Source organism: Symphodus melops, assembly GCF_947650265.1.
Source record: "Symphodus melops genome assembly, chromosome: 5".
In the NCBI taxonomy this organism is placed as follows: domain Eukaryota; kingdom Metazoa; phylum Chordata; class Actinopteri; order Labriformes; family Labridae; genus Symphodus; species Symphodus melops.
Window position 1 is genome coordinate 26968621 of NC_136695.1, and position 23838 is coordinate 26992458.

The 23838-nt window shown below is 42.2% G+C and overlaps 2 protein-coding genes and 1 long non-coding RNA gene across 4 annotated transcripts in view; 1 reads left to right on the plus strand and 2 right to left on the minus strand.

The window, feature by feature from the left end:
• Nucleotides 1–291: 291 nt before the first annotated feature.
• gpatch4 (G patch domain containing 4) lies at nt 292–4526 on the minus strand. Of its 2 annotated transcripts, none has more exons than XM_079344721.1 (8): nt 4391–4526; nt 3536–3616; nt 3359–3432; nt 3158–3250; nt 2570–2686; nt 2156–2274; nt 1942–1992; nt 292–1756 (listed from the first exon to the last, which is right to left on the minus strand). In XM_079344721.1, exons 2-8 carry the CDS (start codon nt 3612–3614, stop codon nt 982–984), a joined length of 1308 nt encoding a protein of 435 aa, XP_079200847.1. In that variant the 5' UTR covers nt 3615–3616; nt 4391–4526; the 3' UTR covers nt 292–981. The 2 variants fall into 2 exon arrangements, with proteins under 2 accessions (XP_079200847.1, XP_079200846.1); XM_079344720.1 differs by having other exon boundaries at nt 1942–1995.
• A 2477-nt stretch (nt 4527–7003) lies between these two features.
• Nucleotides 7004–23838, plus strand: part of pear1 (platelet endothelial aggregation receptor 1) — a 50543-nt gene continuing 33708 nt past the window's right edge. The window contains exon 1 of the mRNA XM_079344719.1: nt 7004–7159. The gene's annotated coding sequence lies outside the window, so the exon portion shown is untranslated. The remainder of the gene's footprint in view (nt 7160–23838) is intronic.
• On the minus strand, nt 9477–14708 carry LOC306824543. Its single transcript, XR_013779155.1, has 3 exons — nt 14465–14708; nt 14101–14182; nt 9477–14008 (listed from the first exon to the last, which is right to left on the minus strand). It is a non-coding gene; the product is annotated as an uncharacterized lncRNA (long non-coding RNA).

Genomic DNA, 23838 nt, shown 5'->3' on the forward strand with positions numbered 1-23838 from the left:
ACTCACAGTGTTCATTGCGAAAATATCTGTTATCCTTGATTTGGAGAAAATCACAATGTTTTTAAAGTAAGTCTGCTTCATTGTTATTGTAATGCGGCGTCCAGCCACGAGGGGGCAGCACTGAGCACTGCCTCTGCCAACAAATAGACCAGCTGTCTTTGTTTTATAGGGAAGGAAAGTACTTCCCCATCTGAAACACTTTCAATATTACCCAATCAGGAAGACAAAACTCTGTGGGCGAGTCTCACATTTTAGACCAATCAAAAGTGACACTGACATTCAGGGCTCTGATAAAGTCAAAGACATCTTTATTGTCAGCTTTTGCCACGTGCACTGGATGAGCAGATTTTGTGTAAATGTAACTCCTCGGCTTGTCTGTGTTGAATGCCTGAATATATTTTCGGCTGCTTTAGTCAGCTAAAGAGCCTGAAAAAATATGTGAATTCAAAACAACTGCAAAACAATTAAGAGTAGTGCACAGAGTAGAGTGGAGGAGAGGGTTTTATTGCCATTCACACAGACTCACTTCACTTCATTTGTATGAAAACTCCAGAATTTAATGCATTGCAGGAAATTTCATTGGTCGTATTCGTACTTCAACAAAAGTCTCCCATCACTTAAATATATGTGCAACGTTGTCACACACCTTGAAGAAGTTATCCAAGATGCAAAAATTAAAACACTGATGGGAAGTTTGTTTTTATATGAAGCGGGTCAACAAAGGGGACGCTGCAATACATCACTTCCAGCTGTAATTATTCAACACGAGTTTGAATTGCAATGTGAAGATTTGCAGATTTGACTCGTCGAATCAAAGACTTTCATTCACTCGTGTTCTTAAAAATCGGAGACGATCAGACACCATCGTGGAAGGCTGCACAAATATTGTACATGAAAAAAATACTCTCGAGCCCATCAGCAGATTCACGGTGATGCTGAGACAGACGTCTTAATCAAAGTCCAGATCCCTTTAATCAAACACTACTCTTTGGACTTCTTCTTCTTCTTCTTCTTCTTTGGTGGAAGTGCCTCCTCGTTCACAATGTAACAATCGAGAGATGTTTTGTCCTTTTTACATTTCTTCCTTTTCTGCCTCACTGTCGACTCTTCCTCTGTCACTGCTTCGGCTGTCACCACAGAGTCCTGGGCCGGTTCTGATTGGCTGGATTCTGTGACATTACTCTCCTCTCCCTCAGCAGGGTCACTCTGATGTTTGGAGGATTTCTTCTTCTTCTTCTTCTTCTTTATTAGCGTGGTGTCAGCGAGCAGCTCTGTGGTCTCCTCTGCTGCAGGTGAAGACGTTCCTTCTTCTTCCTCGTTCTGCTGCGTGTTCTTTTTCTTTCTCCTCTTCGTTTTGTGCGGACGCTCTGCTTCACCGTTTTCTACACAGATCACGTCTCCATCAGACGAAGCCGCATCAGTCGTTTCCTCTTTTTTCTCGCTGCCTTTCTTTTTCTTCTTCTTTTTTTTCGGTCTCTCGTCTGTCTCGGGATTGTCGGGAGCTTCATCACCGTTCAGCTCGTCTTTTCCCCCTGTGGATTTCCTCTTCTTCATCTTTTTGCTGCGAGGTTCTTCTGCCGTCTCCTCACGCCTCTCAGCTCTCCGCTCGGGTGACTGCGAGTGAGCCGGAGTCGATGGAGCGCTCACCGGAGAATCCGCTGGTTGTTTTTTCTTGCCGTACTTGGCCATGAACTCGGCCTCCTGTTGCTCGAGTCGGAGCAGCTTGGCGCTCATGGTCAAGCCGTGCCTGGCCCCTCTACAGACACAAGCAGAACAGCATTAGATGTGATGACATCATCATTTGGTTATCCCAAAATACTCATCCAAACTCTTTGTCACAACGGCGTTCATCAGTGATTGGCTGCCACATAGTTTGGTCTCTAAACATTTGAGGGTTTATAAAAAAAGTTTTATTTTTATAAATGTTAAGACTGAACTCACTTGTGAGCGGTGCGTCCTCCACACGCCTTCATCAGGTCAGCGTCAGTCATCCTGCTGAGGATTAATCATATTAATTCAACTTTACAAAGACAGGAAGTAGTCAGACAGATGACACGATTAAAAAAAAGACAAGCACATCTTCAAGTGTGAAGATGTGCTCAGGGCTTACAGAAATAAAAAACAATTAGAAATCTGAAAGTCCAGATGTTCTTACTTGAAGGTGCTGGAGAGATCCATCCGCTGGTCGTCCTCCTCGTCATCTGAGCTGCTGCTGTCGTCAGAGTCGGAGGCCTTCGGCTCGGGCTGCTCCTGACCGGACAGGAGCGTGGCCGACTGAGAGAGGCGTTCAAAAAAATAAATCATCACAAAGCTGTCTCATTTGAAAAGACTCTGAATGAACTGAATTTTGTCTCGCTGGTTAATTAGTTAATAATCAAACATCATGTTGAGTCTTCAAGGAGATTTTTGAACTGTTGAAAGACTAACAGGTTAAACAGATGCTTTATCTGTTTATGATTTAATAACTCTAATAAGACATTAACAGTCATGTCTGTCTACACATGAGATATAGTACCTTATCTCTCTGTGTAATTCCCTTTGTAGCTAAATATACAAAAGACATTTTTACCTTGACAAAGCATCCATAAAGTTTGGCTTTAGCCAGCGAGGCTTTCCTCGGCTTCTTATTGGAGATCATTCCTTCCTCTTCGTCTTCCTCCGCCGTCTTCTTCAGCTTTATGCCGCTCTGAATCACAAAGACACCGAGGCACAACGTGACCTTCTCTCAAACACTAAACCAGCTGAATCCAGTGAACAGACAGGAGACACTGAAGGAGCCATCTGTACGATAACGACTGAGTGAAATGATGACGCTCTCTTCCTCTGTGATCATGAAGGAAACCTGCTGTGTTGAAGCTTCTCTGGCAACAATGCAGCAGCCAGTATGTCCTCCTTCTAACTTTAGATTCTGCTCCTGAATGATCTGGATTTGTTTGGACCAGAGTAGGTAGGAGGTTTTAAGGCAGTTTGCCAGATTTGAGAGCACTTATCAGGATTTTAAACGGGATACGGGACAGGGGGGGATGTGTGGTGTGAAATACACATCAAATAAGACTGAGGAACATTTCACTCCCCACCATAAAATCCAAACATGGAGTCTGTGAGACGTGACGACTGAGGACTGGAGGTGGTGGAGCTTCATGAAGGTGGGACTCACCTGATCAGACTCCACCTGCAGACTCGAGGAGGCCTTGTTGAAGACATGATCCCACCAGTGGAAGGTGAACTGCTCGCCCTCTTTATGGCCGACCTGAAAGAGAGGAGGAACGTTTGAGGAGACTGAACCTCTGACAGCGAGTGATCAGTTCTGTCAGGACGTGTCGACGGCTTTTACAGGATCAAAGCAGAGGTCACTCACCCCGCCTTTGTCACATTTCACTTTGACCTTGATAGCTTCTGCGATGCCGTTCTCTGCTCGTCCCAGTCCTTTACCTGTGGGGGGGGGGGGCGATAAGGATTCAGTGAGAAACCTGCCCCTCTGTCTGAAACCTTGTGACGGCTGCACTCATAAACCGAAGACAGCAGAGAGCCTTACCGTGTTCCCAGCCATGACGCAGGAGCTGCTGCTCTGCAAACTTCAAGCCGCGGCTTTTCTCCTGAACAACTTCAGCCATCGCTTCAAAAAAAAGGACATTTCTTAGATTATTAGCCCTGACAATTAAAAACCCTGACACCAATAAAATATGATGTTCAGTACCAGAAAGAGGAATCATTGAGAATTCACAGTGTGCTTATAACAATAACTGCTTCATTGTTTTTTCTTGGATGTGGATAAAAAAACATCTAGACAGCCTCAGTATTTCTTGTGTGGCAAAATCTTTTTCTAAATTTATTACGTTTACAGTTGATCATTTATTCCAGCAGACTTTTTAATTAAATAATCTGACCAATAAAATCCATTTTATACACTAAAGGCCATTAGAGCCTTGATGAAAGCAGGTTAAAATGTAAGCAATGCTGCTTGAAGTGAACTGAGCAGCAGTCACATTGTTGTTTACATCCATGAAGCTGTGTGTGTGTGTGTGTGTGTGTGTGTGTGTGTGTGTGTGTGTGTGTGTTGTAATAGTGAAGAGATAGACATTTTAATCTTTTAACCTGCTGCTTGATTTGACCTAAGTAGTAGTAAGTATTTTCCAAGGTTAGGGTTATTTAAAACACAAACATTCAGTGGCCTCAAGTTTGACCTTTATACAGACCACACTGATTTTTATTCAGGCACTTTACTGCCATGTTTAAATTCTTGAATCTGCATTTATTGTGCTAAAAACACTTTTTCCTCTCTTCCCGTGAAAAGAATATTTACAGTCCCAAGTTGAAGACACAGGCTGTGTGGTAAGAACAGTTTGATGAGAAGTCCACAAAGCCACAGCTGAAATAAAACTCAACCTACCTCATTGACGTCTCCTTTTATTATTACTGCATCTCCACACATGCAGGAGGAGTAAAAACACGCAGCAGGAGTCGCTCTCCACGCGGCTTCAGTAGAACGCTGACATGACACCGGAACAATGGCCAAACAGGACTGAGAAAAGGTGAGTACCGCCACCTACTGGACCGGAGTATGTAGCACAAAAAAATAAATAAAATAAAAATAAAAATAATAATTATATATATATATCAAATAAAATAAATAATTAAATAAATATATTTAATTAAATAAATATAAATAATTTATTTATTTAATTAAATAAATATAAATAAAATAAATAATTAAATAAATATATTTATACACACACACACACACACACAATACTTTTTTTTTGTTTTAACCCTATATCTTCCCCCATTAATCGTAGTTAGTCCCTATCCTGTTGTTCCCAAACCACTCATCTGTTTCAATCTTACCTAAAAGAATCTTGTCCTAAAAGTCTTTTAAACTTGTTGTTTTTTATTAACTTCTGTCTGTCTTAAATTAGTGTTATTTTGCTCATGGTAAACTGCTCTGACCCACAGACTGAATTAACTGAATAAACTATCTGAGGAGAAGAGGGAGCATGATGGAGCCGTTTACTGCAGCAAGCAACACATTTTTTCACAAATGTCAGCGACTCTCATTATATTTTTCGTTCAATGTTCAATTAATTTTGCTCGATTTGTTGTTTGTTAATGTTGTAACATTTCAGCCTTCTCCCATGTAAATGCTCAATGGTACATGGACTTGTAACTTGACTTTTCTGACTACTCCAAGCTCCTTAATATACGCTGATGGTTGGAGTGTCTATCAGTATGAACTATTGCATGTTTTAAAAACATAACTCCAACATTCAGCCTCACATACATGAACATTAAAAAATATAGTTTGAGGTGTCTAAAAAATGTCCCAGTGCAAATTTAGAGGCTATAACCTTCAGACACCAACAGATGGCGATATTGAGCTCCAGAAAAAAAATAAGGAGTTTTAGCTGAGTTATTGTCAACATCCCAGATATAAACTGATGATGTCATTAATTGCATTGCATCATTAATGCCTCCCTGTCTTCATCCTCAGTGGGACTGCTGGTCTGTTCGGCAGGAAACAGTTTTATTTCCCTCTGCACTTGTTTCCGGGCAGTGAGGATGTTGCTCCAGCAGGTCTCCATCCATGATTGTTTATCTTTGTCAGCACACAGCAGGGGGGTGATGGGGGGGGGGGGGGGCACAAACACCCATCCTGCACTGGCTGGTTATCATGGCTGGCCTACTGTTTTGGAGGAAATCCACCAACTGCTGGCTGCAGAGGCTGACTGACATGAAATCTCAGAGGAGGTTACACAGCTGTCAAGAAATGAGAAACGTGTGTGAGAGAAAGAAATCTGTTCAAAATGGGTTTTTTTGTTTTTTTTTATTATCATGGGCCAAACCCCTTCATTTCAATTCATCATCATATGGAGACCTTCTGTATATAAGATGTGCCTTATCTATGGCAGCTGTCCTCTTTAAACATGACATCGTCCTCAGGCAAAACATTACAGCATGATTTTCATGATTTTGAGATCAAAAAGGATAAATGTTGGTGTGTTTGTATGGTCTAGTCTGACTCGGATTGTATTGTTTAGTCTGACTCCCATTATATTGGCCGTTACTGTCCGTCATTTCGATCAACCTGGCTCTTTGAATTGTGGGAAACAGTACGGGAGAAGCTCTGGTCTGATGCATGTGCATGTCTTTCAGATGATTTTCAGGTAGTTTTGGAGTAGTGCAGATCTTGCATTTTTTTGTAAACTGCATTTTGACTGAATCAGTACTACTCGTAGGCTGTCGGTCAGTCTTTGTCAGATCATTACTTCTACCTTCCTGTCCGCTGCGTATTTTTCCTTGAGGCATTCTCTTCTTTTCTTGGTTTTGAAGTTGGACTTCAATAGTTTTTTCTATTTCCCTACAGACTGTTAGTTTGTGAGTCCTTTGTTTTGTGGTTTTTCTTGTCACACTGTCACTGCCTTTTTGGTGGATTTTTGAATGAACTTAAAGTGGGTTTTTTTCGCCCTTTTGTTTGAATAACTCTTTTTATTTCTCCATGGTGGTCCCCCTCTTTGTTTTTTTGCACACCGCCACAGTCATCGGGCTGAACAGGTTAGATTGTCTACCTCGAGCAGAGGATGATAAGCTGCTCCCTCGACTAGACTTTCCAGTCTTTATGCTAAGCTAAGCTAAGAAGCTGCTGACAGTATTGTCCTATTATCTATTCCTCCACCTGTAAGAGTCCTGACCTGAGTTTTCCATCATGTGTTATCCCCACTGGACCATTTATCCTCCCACAAAAAATCCTGAAGACAAACTTAAACTTTTAAGACATCAAGGTCTCCAAGACTCATGAAGACAAAAACAACTCTCTCTCTCTCTCCTCCCTTTAAATCATCTGTGCTCCATCCCGCCTCCCTTTCTCTCCTCCTGCTCCTCCTTCACTCAGTCCCCTCTGTGTGTCACAGTTTTTTCCATTTTCTTTGGCTTAACTTCAGGACGCCCCCCCCCTCTCCCCTCTCCACGTCAGATGCGACTGCTCTCTTTCTGACTCTCTCTCCTTAATGTTTACACCGCTCAAAGAGTTTACTAAGGGCTCTAGACTCACATGTTTGCAGCAAGGATGAATCGTTAAATCACAAAAAGAACTTTCTTCTTTGGGACGTGTTGGTCTGACTGCGATAAGAGCGACACATTAACGCTGGAGCTCCTGGCTGCCAAGGTGAGTCAAAAACATTCAGTGAATTAAACTGAACCAAACCAAGCGGATTTTTAGAGGCGACACATTGTTGGTAACGAACTTGCTGTTTTAATAGAATAGACTTGACAGAGAGATGAATGTGTCTGTGTTCATGTGGATAAACGAACCAAAGTCGCAGAAATGCGAAAGGATGCGACTTTTCAATCCTTCTTATAGTGACTTGTAGGTGCGTCTGTTTGTCATCTGTGGCTTTAAAGTTACTGTTCTCAGTGTCGATGTGTCAAAAGGTTTCTTTACACTTTCGTCAGCACGTTTAAAATCAGTGCATTTCTTAGAGGAGGGTTACGGTGTCTCTGATGATTTCATGTGTCTAAATGTGAAGTCTGCTTATTTTTGTTTTGTTTTGTTTTGGATTTATAAAAAAATAGAGAATGGAAAAAGACCTGAGAGTTTTCTGTTCATCACTGGTTTACAGTAAAGTCTTTTTTCAACTTATTTTCAAAGTTGTCTTGCACATATTGTGAACAATACTGTGTAATGATTTACTTTACTAAAATATAAATAGTTTAGTGCAGCTCTCACCCATTTGTGGGACAGAACAGAACAGTTATAGGGAATATGTTTTCTATACATTTCTATTTCTGTTTTTATGTCTGTAAAGCACTGTGAATTGCCTTGTGTCTGAACAGTGCTATATAAATAAACTTGCCTTGCCTTGCCTTGCCTTATACTGAAATTTGTATATATGCAGTGGAGGAAAAAGGCAGAAAACAACTGAGGTTATTCAAAGCCTCCACACACATAATGTTGAAATATCACCAAATGAAAAACAGAGAGTTGACTTAAGAAAACTGTGTAGACACGTGTTAAACTAGTCATTATCAATCTACATACATAAACAACAACGATCATAACAAAGCACTTTTTGTGACTTTGGAGAGACGGTGAGAGTTGCACCTCAGTTCTGAATTCAAAATAAATTGATTCTGATAAATGATGAGCTCATGAAATGGGATCCTCTCATTTCAAATACTGTTAAAGATTGAATGTTAAATGATGCACAAACCCGAGTGCAACATTTTAATCAACAAGACGTCCTATATACGGCGGTCTAACAATCCTACAGGGACCTTTTAGTGCTCAAAGAACGTTTTCCTTTGGCTTACAGTACCTGCATAATTTAGCTTATTGTCACTGCATCTTAACAGGGTGCTTGATAGTGATTTATTTCTTTCACCCTGCTGAGCTGAAGTGACACATCTGCATTTAGAAATGTTAAGTGCCGAAAAAGACATTGTGCAGAATTGCTACTTTCATACATAACAATACAATAGTATGCATTCACTTAGCTTTATAACGGATTTATTCCATAGAGACAGCCTTTCAATGATGCAGCTGGTTTTTCATTAGGAGGAGGGATGGAGCAGAGGGGAGATATAAGGAGGTCAAGGAGGAGGAGAGAGAGTTGTTTTTGTCTTCAGGAGACTTGGAGACCTTGATGTCTTAAAGTTGAAGTTTGTGTTCAGGATTTTTTGGGAGGATAAATGGTCCAGTGGGGATAACACATGATGGAAAAGTGAGGTCAGGACTCGTACAGGTGGAGAGAGAGATACTGCATGGTTTGTCTAGAAGGAAGAACTCTTTAAAAGGCTATTATGTGCTGTATGTCAAATCGTACTTTAATCATCAGGGATGCATCTGTTCAGAATCAGTGCTGGACGACAGACACCTCGGTAAATAATGTGGCATGAACCGACATCAATCGGCCATCATCATTCGTTGTGGAAAATTAATTTAGTGCTGGCAAGGTACACCACACTATGTTTTAATTGGGCAGAATAAGTCACCTGTTAAACAAACTTTCCAAACAGGAGAGCATCTCTCATAAATATAAGAAATGTTTCTGTGTAACCAGAAATTAAACTGCCCACTTGATGTCTCTCTGCTGCTTTTCAAACATGTAGGTCACTTCTTCTTCTCTTCACAATGTTTTTTTTTCTTCAGCTAATCAAACCATCTCTCAGCTCACCAACAAGTGATCAAAGTGCACTTGTTTAAGTGAGCTCCTGGCTTTGTGTCATCACGTTATGCACTTGCTGTTTTTTTTTCTTCTCCTCTTGAGTTACTTGGCGTCTCTGCTCTGAAACGTCTCCAGCTTCTATCAACAGAGCGTGAGTCAGAAAGGCTGCTCTGGCAGATCTTCTCTATCGACTCATTGCAGAGGAAGTCGCTGGGAGGAGGTTCTGCCGTTTCCTCTCCTCCTCCTCTTCAGCCTCTGCTGTGTTGGATTTTTTTATATAGGACTATCTGGATCCAGCTCGTGACCTGTGTGAGGGTCACAGAGGAGCTGACTCAGGCCGATGAAACGTGGCGGCGTGGTGGCTGCAGCCAAAACAAGCGTGTGACATCCTGAGTGTGATGTGTGACTCAGCTCACTCATGTTCATCAGGTGAAGCAGATGTGAGAGTATAACGAGGCTGGTGGATGCTTGTTTCGTGTGTTTGCACCACATGTGACACTGATTGTTTTCTTGTCGTCTCCAGGACTCGGAGATGTTAGACTCTGATGGGATCATAAACTCGCTGCGTCACTTTTATCATCATTTAATGTGGCCTGCAGTAAAAAACAAAATCTGCACAGTTTGTGTAAAAGTGTATTATCCACATTTAAGACAGACAGTTACAATCTGTTTTTTGTTTCAGCTTTAAAGTCCGACTTATATTTACTCCGTCTTTGCTTTTAATGAAGTTTTTCCACAATTCAAACGGCTGCACAGGCTGCAAAGTATTTAAAGGAAGCATGTGGGACATAGTACACATAAATACCGCAGAAATCAAGTAGATCCTCTATATATCCATCATGTTTCAAAAAGTCACACATCCTTCCTTTAATCAGGAGACAACAAACAAGTTAGCTTTTCGTTTATCTACCGTCTGCTGTTTTTATTCTGTTTTTTTTTTCTCTCCACCACAAATAATAAGGACACGCGATCGCTCACATTTAAATAAATCTGCTCGATTTATACCTCTTGTTTTTCAAAGTGTATCTAAACTCTTATATTCTCAAACATAAATATTAATAGTATATTGCCTGTTGAGCTTCTTTCATGCTCACTCACTGACAAATCGGCTGACATTTTAACAGTCCTGATCCCCCGTGTGCTTCGAGCCATAAAGTACATCAAACTGTTTTGGAAACTTTCTCCTCGAGCTGTAAAATCATCCATTTCTTTGCGCTTTTTTTCTCTGATTGTCTGCAACATTTGAATGAAAGCTGAAAGAAAAAGGCCCTGGCACGATGTAAAAACGTAAAAAACATCTGTGAGGAAGGCGAAGTGTGATTAACTATCAGAGTTAAATCTCTGCCACCTGACCTCACATCTGCTCTGGCAACCACAAACACCAGGAAGTCTGAACTTTCCTTCGTCCTTCTCCAACAATTCCTAAAAATAGTACGTCATTTTGATTCAAATATCTTCAATCTGCATGGGGATAGTAACCCTATAAGGTGTCTCTCTGAGGCCATCTTTTTTTTTCATATTTGGAGGAAAAGAACAAATCTGACGCTGTTGCTATTTGGAAGAGTAACAAACCCATCTCCCGTCTGACACCTGGAGATCTGCCCGTCTTGCCATCTGTTTGTCTGAGAGGACTCAGAAGTTCAGACGAGTCATTGGATATGCTTTGACAGGAGATGACACTGGACAGAGACACAAAGGATTCGAGGGAGGATGGATTAAAAAAAAACAGAGGTTAACGCCTTGGCTGTTAATTTGATCCCCAGCGCCGTGTCATTTTTTAAACTGTATTGTGACATCATGGAGGGGACCCGGAGTGTCTGCATGGCGTCCTGTGAAGGCCGCAGTTTGTCTCGACGAGCTTTAACCCGTCAGCCACGCGACATGTGTGTGTGTTATTTATGTGACATCACAGCCTCGCTTACATCGGTCTTTGTTTGTGTAGTTATTTGAGGCATGGACTGAGGCAGTATGACGGTCACACCTCATTGCTCCAGTGCTAAATGTCTCAATAGACATGTTTACTTCAAAGTGAGCGAGCGTGTGGCTGCTAGTGGCTGCTCTATTGTTCCTTAAGCTGCGTGTTGATCGGCACACTGACATGTCAACGGCCCAAATCCATGTGGGAAAAAATTGTTTATGTATGTGTAAAATGTTTCATGCTGATTGGATAATTGGCTCCTTCGTTTAAAAGTTTTACACAACAATGTTTGACTAGAAAGAATGATTAAATGATTGTAGACTGTAAGTTGTTTTTTTTTTAATGCTAAAATAGTCTGAATCTAAAGAGATAAAGAGATGGGGGAATTCAACAGAAGGTGACGGGGGTTGAATATTCCTACCACAGGCTTATATAAGCCTTTCAACCCCATGTGCTCTGCAGCCGCACAAGTAATTTGGATCAGATTCTGCTGCAGCCCTCCAGCTCGGGGGTTTTGGGTCGTTGGCTCTGCTCTGGTGGGGGGAACATGTACAGTTTCGTCGGGCTCTGGCTCAAATAACCTATCATAAAAAGCTGGGGTCGGGGGGTTTGGGGGCCGTAACAGAAGGAGGAGCCTGCCTGCCTGCAGCGGCTTAATGAGGTGACCACAGACTACTTGTACTGTGGTGAGGGTCCTTCCTGAACTTGCTTATGTTGGTGGTTGGTGGGTGGAGCAGCACTGGAGACATTGTTCATTAAGATTTCAGGGGCTTTCTTTGGTGTCTGTGTGTCACTGCGGCGTCGACGCAGGATGAGTGAAACTAAAGAAAACTTGAGATGTAGAATTAGATTAAGTAAGGCGAAGGCGTCTCACTGTTTGTTTTGGACAAACACTGAATTATGTTGAAGATATTGTTGTTAAAACGTCATGCAGATGGAGGAAAGAATACTAAGTTATAAAACGTCACTTCATGAGTTTACCATTCAAAATGTGAGTTTTGCATGTGGAAAACAAATGGCCTCTGTGTCATGCTTGGCACGATGTGGATTTGAGCTCAAACTTTTGATGTTTTTTTTTTTTTGTGCTCAGACTCAGACCCTGATCCACTCCACCAGCTGTGTTAAGCTGCGACTCTCTCAGTCGTCCATCTTGCATTTTTATGAGAGGACTTATTTTCCTTCCCCCTCCTCCCCATTTTTTTTTTCCAGGCCACTTCTGAAAGACAAACTTGTGCTCAGGAAAAGTGGGATGACAGATTATCATGATTTCAGTGTCCCCATTACTCAAAACAACACGGGCTTCATGTGGAAAAAAAGGGATATTTGCAGAAATGGACACAGAAGCCAAGAGAGAGAGAGAGAAAGGTATTCTGTTGGAAAAAAGAAATGAGAGAAGGAGAGTCAGTGAAGGTCTGATGGCACTGTTGAAGGACTTTTCCTTTTAGGCGCCTGGATTTATTCCCAACTCACTTCTGTTTACATGTCAGAGGAAGGAGAGCGTAGAGATGCAGACCTGGATGTACATGCAAGATGTTTCCTATCTGCATCCTATTGTTTGTCCCAGTTTTCATTCCTGTGTTCCTCTGCAGAGCTGATTGAAGACAGAGGACGGCGGAGCAGGGGCCTGAGGGACTGAGGGGACCGGCTTTGATTTACATGAAAACATGTTTTTCTTTTGGCCTGTGGAAGTGAAATAAAGTCAGCTGAAGAGATGACATTTATAGACGCAGACGGATAATAGTTAACCAGGGAGTTGTGGTGAATTTGAAAGTAATGAGAAAAGCATGTTATCATCAATAAAGTGCTGACAAGATATGCAGTTATGACTTCTGCTTTTTGTGAATGTGTTAACAGCTGAAACGCTGACTCCTTCATTAATTGTCAAAACGGTCGAAACTCATTCAAAGGAGCTTCGTAAGAGGCCTCACTATGAAAACAAAAAAAATCCTCTGCAGCCTTTTTCCACACATTCAGAACTTAAGGACGGCCTGCATCTGAAATAATCCAAGGTTCCTCTTTCATACATTCACGGCGGGAGAGGACGGCGTCTCAGGAGACAGGACATAACGATAAAAAAAAAACTTTCCAAGATGGCGGCCATGCTCACGAGTTTTTGTCTTGATATCAATGCTCTGTGCAGTTTGACAAATGAGTGGAAAAGAACCAACGTGGAGCGCAGAGGAGGATGAAGCTGCTTCACAACATGCACGCAGAGCGAACAGTTTCGCAGCTTTTACAAGGTGAAGATTTTGCAGCAAACTTTTTTAGAAGTTTTGTCCATCAGTGAAAACTACTGGCACAATATTTTTAGAAGAGAAAAACATCCATTTTCCCCCGTCCCACTAAACACTACCTGCTCTGTTTACACATTGACTTGCGGAACATTTCTTTGGAGGCCTGTGGGAAAACTAATGTATACATTTTCGGAGAAAAACTTTCTATTTACGTTCATACACGGAGCTCACCTCGGTAAAATGTTGGGATATTTTCCAGGGTTTTTGGCATGTGTGGACGGGGTCTCTGACTCACAGGGGACATGCTGTGTTTCATCCTGCTCCTGTTTCTGGCAATCCCAAAAAAGAAAAAAGTGTCGACAGTTTCCTCCTCACTTGTTATCATTGAGATGGAACATCAGACCCAAACAAGATGACAGGCCACTGCAGCCATTCCTCTCGTGGGGTCGCCCTCCCACCGTGCTGCCCAGGATGTCCTGTGTGGAGGTTTGTAACTAGCTCTTTGCCCTCTGACTTTCCTGTTGTGCTGCACAGACATGCAGGTGTCGCGGCAAAAAGCCCCGAGAGGCTTATAACGTGTTGCACAACACAGACTGCCATGCTGGACTTTTCAATTAGCTCAAGCACTCACTGAAGATTCTACTTTCATCTCTTTTCAGGCCACGAGGCGGTCCAGTAAAGTGGATTAATGACACCACCTGTGGGGTTTGAAAAGGCTTCAGTCTAGTGACACTGGTGGGAAAAGCACAGAGACTGAGACTAAGTAAAGGAACAATCTCTGAGGGTTCACCTTCAGGGTAGCACACGTGGCCGAAGTTTTTGAGCGAAGAAAATAAGGCTTTAACTTCCAGATGTTGCAGGATGAGGCCCATCTGGAGAGAGAGAGCGAGGGAGAGAGAGAGAGAGAGAGAGAGAGACGGAGATTTTTCGGGGGGCTATGTGTTAAAAAAAAAAAAAAAAAGGCTCTTAAATGATCACTTTAATAAGTTGCAGGTTTCCACTTCGTCCTCCAAAAAGGCAGCACACCATATGCAGGAGGTCGGCCTGTAAACCAGCAGTGTTTAACTTTGAGGAATTTACTGGCCCGGCTGGACTTCCTGGAAATAGAGATAGAGACGAGGCGAGCTAATCAAGATAATAACTGATAACTCTACCTGTGTAGGTGGTACTCTGCTGCTGCTTCAAGCCTTTCCGGGTGACAGAGTCTGAAATATATAAGCACCAAACTTCCTTTAATGAACTTCAAACTAACTGACGCCTTCTTCCCTGCTACTATAATGCACAACCATCCTCATGCACGTAATGAAGCTGCTTCTTTGTCTTCTCAGCCTGCCAGCATGTTCTTTTCCACTTGTGCATTTAATACTGTGAATACGTCCAACAACATGAAGCACTAATATAAAGGTTCAAACCTGTGAGACTGGAGTTGAGAATCCCTCCTCTTCCTTCAGACCTTCAACAGTGAGGGACATACATGAACAAAATATCTCAAGAAGATTTCAGGGCCAGGCTGTCCTGAAGCTTTCTAGAGTTTTCCAGAAGTGCAAGTGTGAAAACAGCATGTACTTCTTATGTAAGGTCATGAGTTCTTTTTTCTTTAAAGTTACCTCCTTTACGTTTGACCACATGGCAGTAATTGAAACACACATCTGTCTCTCAGTGCGCAGCAACACTTGAGTCAGTGCTCAATCATCCAAGTGTCACATTGTTTTCCCTTCAGGGAAGAAATGTTAATACTAGTTATTCCTGGAAACAAACATCAGAATTTTTCTTTTATCAACAGCTACAGAAAGAGATCGCCTCTCAAGCTCAAATGTTTCCGAGCTCTCTGTTTTTATGGCAGCTGCGAACAGAGAAAGAGAGAGAGAGGAAAAAAAGCTGCCATCCAGTCACAATCGAAGTGTTGTCTTAACTGAAACCAGATGCAGCGTGGTTTCAGTCTCTTACTGTAAATTGCTTCTCTTTCATACAGCCAGGACTTAAAGACTCACATAAAGGCGGTTGCATGGGAACGTAATCCGCGCAGAATGATATACGTCCTTCTTAAATCTTGTGTCTCAGCAAAATATTCTGCTTCAGTCTTCAGTCACCGCAGTCATTCAGAGGGATCAGGACAATCTCGTTTTGGCACCAAAGACCCCCCAAGAAGCTCATATTTTACCCGACATGCATCAACAAATCATGAATTTACTACAACTGTTTTTACACAGTAGGCATGTGTCAAATCATAAGAAATCATTTTTAAATGCAGCGTAAATTAGGTAAAATAATCTTATAATTGTGGTTTTCTAGACACTGGAGCTTCTTTCAGCTTCTGTGTTAGTGGTAGTTTTTTTGCCAAAGCACTTGGGATCTGATTTCACACCAGCAGCTCCCCTACCACGAGGGGTCAAGACCACAAGAGTAAGCAATCTGCACGCTCCTCGGCCAAAACAAAGGTTGTAATGGAAAGAAAGGAAAGCCGTGTGCCTGTGTGTGTTTTGGTACATGGAGCAGGCGAGGTTTTCTGTGTGCACATCTGTGTTTATGTCCATGTTGGATGTGGAGATTTGTGATGAGTTGGCAGATTTCAGTCGCCTGCAGTGGTTCAGCGTGGCCTCCTTTATTGGCGGCTGTCTTATCGCCTGTTTCCCCTCGTAACAAAACGATGAGTCAAACAAGAAGAGCACAAGAGCGAGGGACGTCCTGCCTGTCAGGGGCAGACTGTGACGTCGGCCAAAGCTGTGAAATAGATTCAGATTGCTTTCGCATATGTTATCGCACTTGAAGGACATCCAGATGTGCACATTGTGTTTGTAACACCCGAGAGCCATTATAACAAAGTCTTTCCAGCTACAAGTCGATGTACAGTAATAGTTTGCATTCATGATGGATGATGTTTGAAGAATATTAGTTGAATTTAACAGCTAAAGATTCAAAGGCTGAGACAACAAGAACAACACTGTGACCAGAGGCAGAGCACAACATGGACACATAGAACCATCCTAACATCGTTGCTATCAAACAAAACCATCATCTTCACCATCTTCGTCAGTGAGGTTGTAGGTGTCTTTAGCTTTTTCTTAAAGGTGCAAAAGAGACTCAAATGGCCGTCTTTATTTCTTTCATTACATTTTTAGCCGCCAGGAGAAACACGTTTCTATCCTGGATTACTTTAGGAGTGACTTGTGAAAGGTGGACACGCCCTTCAGCGTACTCTTCTCTATGGTAAACTCATATCTAAAGGGGACCATTACATATGAAATGAACCTCCTGCTGTGTGGAGGAAGACGTTAAACTAGCGACCGAGCACAAAGACATTTGGGAAGGGAGCAACAGCTTCAGCTGGTTGGAGTTTGAGCGAATGCCTTCAGCAGGAGAAACAGAAAACAAAAGGCAAAGTCCAACAGCATGAACATGTCATCAAAGGCCATCAAACTATTCTAGATCATCAGACCCATTTAATGCTTGAGTCCATGCGCCCCTGTTTTCTTTATCTTTTTCGATTGACCAACCAATAAAGTCAAACTTGAGTTTAATTTAATTAAACTGATAAAAACTAATAAGGAAATTAATTACTGAGGAAGAAGTAAACCAAGATGTCGGCTCATGTTGTCGTTTGTTTCAATAACATTTGAGGTGCTTTGAGAAGCAGCGACTAGGCGCCCACCTGACCTGTAAAAAAAAAAAGTATTTTTAAGGCACTAATGTTTCTCCTTTAAAAACAGGCGACATTTACTTCCTATCTACTGTCGATGGTTTCTACTTAAGTCAAAACATCTCACTCAGCAAGATCATTACAGGAGACTTTTAAGTGTGGATGAATACATGTTTGTGTGTGTTTAAGGCAGCAGGAAGGCGTATGCTGGACTGACCCAAAATAAACTACAGTCCCCATGTTTATCGTAGTAATGGAACATGCTGTGATTTAACTTCATAGTTTATGTCGAACATGGGAATAAGATCTAGCAGGCTCTGGCTACAAATGGGGAACATTTATTAGTTGAATGTGTTCATTGCTGGTTTTGCTGGTTTTTTATGGGATTTGTTGACATTAAGAAAAGTCCACCATATTGCCAGAGTTGTCCTTGAGAAACACGAGACGAAACCCTGCGGCCAACTGGAATTAGCTCTCCCTGGCTACAGTACAAACAGTAAATGCAAGATGTAGCTGTGTTAACTCGAAAACCACTTACTCATACAGTTCATACAGAGTAAGTCAATTTGATTTTCACCCATTGTGAGAAGACGGAGCATAAACCACAGTTACAGAACATGCAGCTTCCACCAGTGAAATGAAGTGATTTTTTGTTTTCTTGTAGCTGCTTCTCAGCTCGATGCAAACAGAGTCCCTCCCTGGAGTTGGGATGAAATATTTATGCACAAGTGTGGAAAGAATCAGTTGATTATCGACGCAGAGATCCTGAATAATGCCGTTGCACATCTGCAGCCAAGACAACTTTAACTCCTGTGATCAATACAGAACACGTCTTAGACAAAGAAAGGATTAAAGACTGGGAAACGTGGTCCTGCATGCATCGATGCCGTTTGCTTTCATGCATAATAAAGTCGTCGACTTTTCTCTTCTTTGCAAAGATTTACTCAGCTCAGAGAAACACAAACAGCAGCAGCTTGTCATTGCTGTCAGAGTTCCCCCGAGGTTGTGTCTGTTTTCTTTGCTCCTCTGATGATTTCAAAGGCTCTTGACCTCGTGGCCTGTTCTGTATATGTTTCAGGAACTATGCTAATAAATATGGCTGAAATAAGTGCTGTCCTTTGCATATTTGAATCTTGGGAAGATCAGCTCGGGACACGGTGACTTAAGGTCCTAATGAATCTCGTTTTAATACAACGTTTCCCACAACTTCCTGACCCCGAGAGGAGGACATGAGGCGTTTGTTTTGGAGGCGATATAAAGCAAAGAGAGCAACGTTATGAAGTCAATGAGCCGTGGTGGAAATGTGAGCATGAGAAAGAGACCGGGATGTGTACAGAGAATTAGGATGAGAACAACACAGGGATCAATGGTAGAATTAATGTGAGTATCATTTAGTCAGACCAAACACAGGCTCTGAAAAGTTTAAGCTGGAGACACTGAGCGAAATTAGAGACCTTCACTTAAGCAGAAGTGTTGTTGTCGGAGCTGCTCTAACATGGACGAGACGTCGGACTCGTCCCCTTGTGAATAAAGTGTTCAAGTCGAGGACGAGAAAAAAGAACAACATACCGACTGCTTATTTTGACGTCATTGTTATCAATTTCAGATCACCGTCTGTCCGTGTTCATTTTAATGCAACGTGAAGCTACAAGCTAACTTAGGTGTGCTAACATCAGCCTGCTAACCCAACAATGCAGACCACACTCAAGAACAAGCCTTTACACACGCCGCCTACCAAATGTGGCACGGTTGGCTGTTGAAACGCAAACAGGATCAGGCTTTAACGAACCAAACCAAACTGTACTGATCCATACCAGACCGCTTGGTGGAAACGGGGCTTAAATAAGAGATTTTTTTTTAAATACAATCTAAGAACACAGCACAGAAGATATTTTATTAGTTTTACCTCCTTTTTAGATTTGGAAGTGTCCTAACGCTACCCTGAGGGTTTTGAGTCATAGTCTTATCATGAAGGAAAGAAATAATTATGCAAATTAAAGAAACATGAGTAGCTGACTCACTGATGCATTCATGGACGGAGTGAAGAGAGAGTTTCCTGACTGGAAGTTGAGGAGCGGTCTGATAGTAAAGCTCAGGAAGAGACGAGGAGGAAGCGTCTGAATCAACAACGCGTCCGTGATTCAAGCGTCACATTCCACCGGATCAATCAAATGTTTCAGCTGTTACACATAATCCCTGTTATAGACTCCGCACTGCAGAGGACTTTTCAGATAGTTACAACATGAGTCAGCAAAGTTTGAAGTCCTGATGCCGTTGTGTTGCGAGTGTTTTCTGTTAAAGGACACATGCAGTTTGAGTTCAAACTTGGCTCTTCCTTTTGTCGTGTTTGCAGTGGAGCGTCGATCGGTCAGTTCAGAGCTTTGAAGCAGTACTGCATGGGTCAGGGTAAAATCTGGAACAGACATTGATGGAGCCCAGATGATTTCAATGATCCTGTGACTTTCGTTTAGCACCACCATTAGGAAACTGTTTTTCATTTAAGCAGTGTGTTCCTGGTTTACACAGCTCAGTCGATTCTGTTGTTAGCACGTCACATGTGTTGGTGCGTCCACGTAGCTCTGCAGAGCAGGTTTTATACCAGTTATATCGCCAGCTTCTGGCTCGTCTGTGAGTAGGAAACCATGGCAACTGAAATACAGATGTGCCATATTGAATTTTTTCGGCAATGAATAGCGTTAAAGCCATAGATGTTTGAATAGGGGGGCATTGGGAAAATGTTGTAGTCTGCATCGTTTTGACGACTATTTCATATTTTCGATAGAGTTAAAGAGAATCATACTTTTTAATTTGGTACAAAAGTTACTTACGCTGGAAAACAACACAACTGGCCTTTTTGGTTCATCTACAAAATGTGGAGTTGTAACCACCAGGTAACTCAGGACTCGATGTTAGAGGCACACTTTGGAAACAGATGGTTCATGTACTAATGAACTGTGACATCATGGTCGTCTACTTTAAACAGAACTACATTATGATGCTACTATGGGCTCTGAATTTTGTTCTCACACAAGCTGCGGCCGACTTGTGTTGTGGACGGAGAGGTTTTTCGCCTGTGCTCTTACTGTGAACGTTTACAATGCAAAGCTATGTTTTCTGGTCACGGTTTGTGGAATGGCTGTGAGTTTTATAAGAGCTCTATGTGTCTCTGCAACCAGTATGATCAACAGAGCATTACGGCACATATAATTACAGCGCTGTATGGTCATGTCGCTTGGAAACCTCAGCCAGAGCCTCCATTTTGGGTTTTTCCACCATTTCAGTCCCACAACTTTGCACAAAACTTTACTTTTCGAAGACCAGACATGATTTCAACCCAAGGTGTTTGAGTCTGTGTTTTTGTTTGTTCTGCTCCATCGAATTCTGACGGTGTATTTGTCACACTGTCTCAGTGGTTAAAGTTGTTTTTTTGGACCCCTCAGTTCTCTCTGACCATTGAAGCCACAGCCATCCTCCCTGTGGTTAAAGTCTGCAGCGTGGAGGGCCGGGCAGCACTTTGCACTGCGGGCCTGTGTGCAGGGCGCACGAGCCTCAAACGTGTCCGAGTAATACAACAGGGGGAGCGAAGAGGCCTCCTGGCAGAAAGCCCTTCAGCTGACAACACAAAAGAGAATGTGAGTGTAGACCACATCAGAGCACACACATCTGCACTAAAGAAAACATTTCAAACACGGATTATTTATTCCTTTTCTGATCAGCATCCCCAAAGACTCCAGTTTAAGCATTTGTTTGGTTTTATCCTGTACTTCGTTGTGTTGTTGTAAAAGGAGCGATACATGTGTTCAAAGCATCTAACATTTGAACGTTAATTCAGAATGGCACAAAACAACTGTGCATGTGTTGTGTGCTGCCAATAAAATGAGCTGAATGAAAAGCTAATGCAACGGGGTTTTTTTTTCCCAGTGTGTTTGTAATCTTCTGAACGTCAAATCTTTTTACAGATAGTTGAACACTGTCGCTCAATCAAAGTCCTCTTTGGCGTCACAGTGGCAGAGCTCATGTCTGTGTGACCAGGTCTGCTTTATGGTACCCTTAAGTGTCCTTTTTCTTAAAACACCTTGTAGGATTTGGTTTCACTAGAGAAACCAGTCCAGGGTCAGTCCCTGTACGGTGTCAGATCAAACATGGAGGACTGGAGCAGATCTGTCAGATAAATTATCTGAATTAGTTCATGTTTACTACAGTATAATTATATAATTATACGATGTAATCTTTTACTTAAGTTTTCCAGTTTGACATCTCAGAAAAACTTGAGCTGCGTGTGTTATAACGGATCTGTGAAAATAAAAACTCAGGTATTAAAGCACAGCGACGGCTGGCGGCAGGCTGAAACGATCTGTACACATTGAGTCTGGACTCGTGTTTATGTCCATGTTGATGCCGTTCAAAACAACAGGGCTACCATGGTGACCATATCACTCTTATCCACAGACTCTGTTCTCCTGTCACACAACCGCACCAACTTCTGACTTCACTCGAAAAGTCTGTTTCCAACAAAAACACTCACAAACACACACACACACACACACACATCAGTCTATCTAATCCACGTTTAACCACTCCAGGAAAAGGTGTGGTCATTACACCCTGCATCCTGGATTGAACTTTGATGTTCACGTACGTTAAAGTCACTCGCTGGAATGTTCTCCTCCTGCCTCAGGATCTCTGCTCGGTTGTTTTTGGATGGACCACAGCAAAGTTTGACCTGTAATCATGAACGTCTGTCATTGGCCGAGTGATTAATGTTCTTGTGCGATTGGTTGGTCGATTTGCTGAAGAGTCCACATTTGCCACTGAGCTTTTGTAATGAAAATGCTCCTCGTCTGCGTGTAGCCCTTTAAGCCTTTCACTCGTAGGTTCATGCCTCAAACAAGCAGTCGACTCCCACTGAGGTAACTCATCTCACTTGTGTAAAAGGTGAAGGGATTATTTATATACTGCACATCTTAAGGGTTATGGAATACTTCACAAAAATACAGAACGATAACAGCATATAAAAAAACAACACAAAGAGACAGACGCAGTAAAAACACAGATGTTAAGAGCCAGAGATAAACTTCAGACTGCATTTCTTTAAAAGGAGGTTTTAAGAGACAAACAGAAAACTACTTTTTTAGAAAACGCCCTCTTCAGACACGACTCCTCCCTCGACACACTTCCCCCCCATCCTGTTTCACATGCAGGGGTCTCTGAGGCAGAAACAGCAGCAGACAGGTGATTCTGAAATCAATTTCAATAATACATTTATTTATGCACCTTTAAAAACAGCTGAGTCATGATATTCATCTCAAACTTGATTGATCTGTTTTAGGTTTGTTTTCGAGGCCACAATCAGCTTCCCTGAGCTCGGGGTTTGTCTCTCTTCCCCCGCATGATGGCAGAACTAACTGCTGGAAAGGGGAGGGGTTGACTCGGAAAGAAAACACATGAAAAAAGAGCTTTCAGCATCTGAGTGAAACAAACAAGCCAGAAGAAGTGCCATCCTGTCCGTATGTGAACACAGACCCGAGAACAACAACAAATCCAGACTTTGCTCCCTTATTAGGAAGCCTTTGTTCCATGATATATTTGCAAGGGTAATAAATTAGATTTTTTCTATATTTATATTTTAAATTTTGCGCCCTTTAAGGGTAAAGCCCCTGATAGCAGGCTTTGTTCAGGTGTGAATGAAAGAACCCTGTAGGGTCCGTAGCTTGGAGCTCTGCAGACAAAATGTAAAGAACCTGAAGTCATTACATGCACGAGGCTCTTTGTCACATGACATGCTGGATATCAGGATGGCCACAGTCACATTAAAGAGCAGCAAAAATGATGCTCACAAAGTTACATTTTGAACAAAACCCAGTTCTACTTACGGGTTGATCTCTCCTGCTTTTCTAACAAACATCGAAGTAAAAGTCACAAAAAAAAGTCCAGATGATAAACATCAGCTACGTTTCTGCACACACAGACTTCAAGACTCTCTGCATCTGCACCTTCCTCTCCTTCAGTAAACATGTTGGATGAAACGCTGGCTAAGGAACAAGACTAACAGACTGTTTGATTTTCTTGCCAGCCTGCAGCAGTTGGACATTTTGTGTCTTTGTGATCATATTTCACAAACGGACTGCATGTTAAAGCTACCATTTATCTTACCTTTAAAAGTAAAGTAACGTGATGTTCAACACAGACCTGAGATCTGCAGCCTGATTGGAACAATTTGGGAAACTTCCCCCCTGAAGAGCTAAACTTGAATGAATATAAATTGGGGGAGAAAAAGGGGGGAAACGCTCCCCGACCACATACCCTGAGGCTGCCAAATGAAAGCTGGCCTGAAGTTGCAGCAGAGATGACATAGAGTTGACATGAGGTGATTTCATTAGTTTTTCCATTGCAGCTCCCTAATTAACAGAGCTTTTAAACAACTCCAACCATGGGACAGATTGGCAGGCTGCAATGGGCATCTGTCGTTGTATTTAAGAGCCTTTTGGGGAGAAGTTTGACAAGAATCCAAATTATTTATTCCCATGTTATTTCTGGAAACTCAAAACTGTGGAGATCTGCTGTTGCAATTTTAAGATACAGATGCACAGTGGAGGACTCGGATTGAGACAGTTTATAGGTCTGAAGAAGGAAAGGAAAAAAATCCAGACTTTGCAAAGTTCACATTTCTGCAGCCTTCCTTTAAGTTTCGAAAGTCAAAAGTTCACAAGTGTCTCATTTCTCGCAGATAGCAAACATCACAGAGCGCGCACAGCGAATTCAGACTTTCAAATTGTGTGCAGGGCCGCCTCCTCTCTCCCTCGCTGGATCATACATTTGTCACGCAACTCCCCCGAGAACCGTCAACTGCACTTGAGCTGCCAACTGTTTTCCACTCTGAACTTTTCCAGA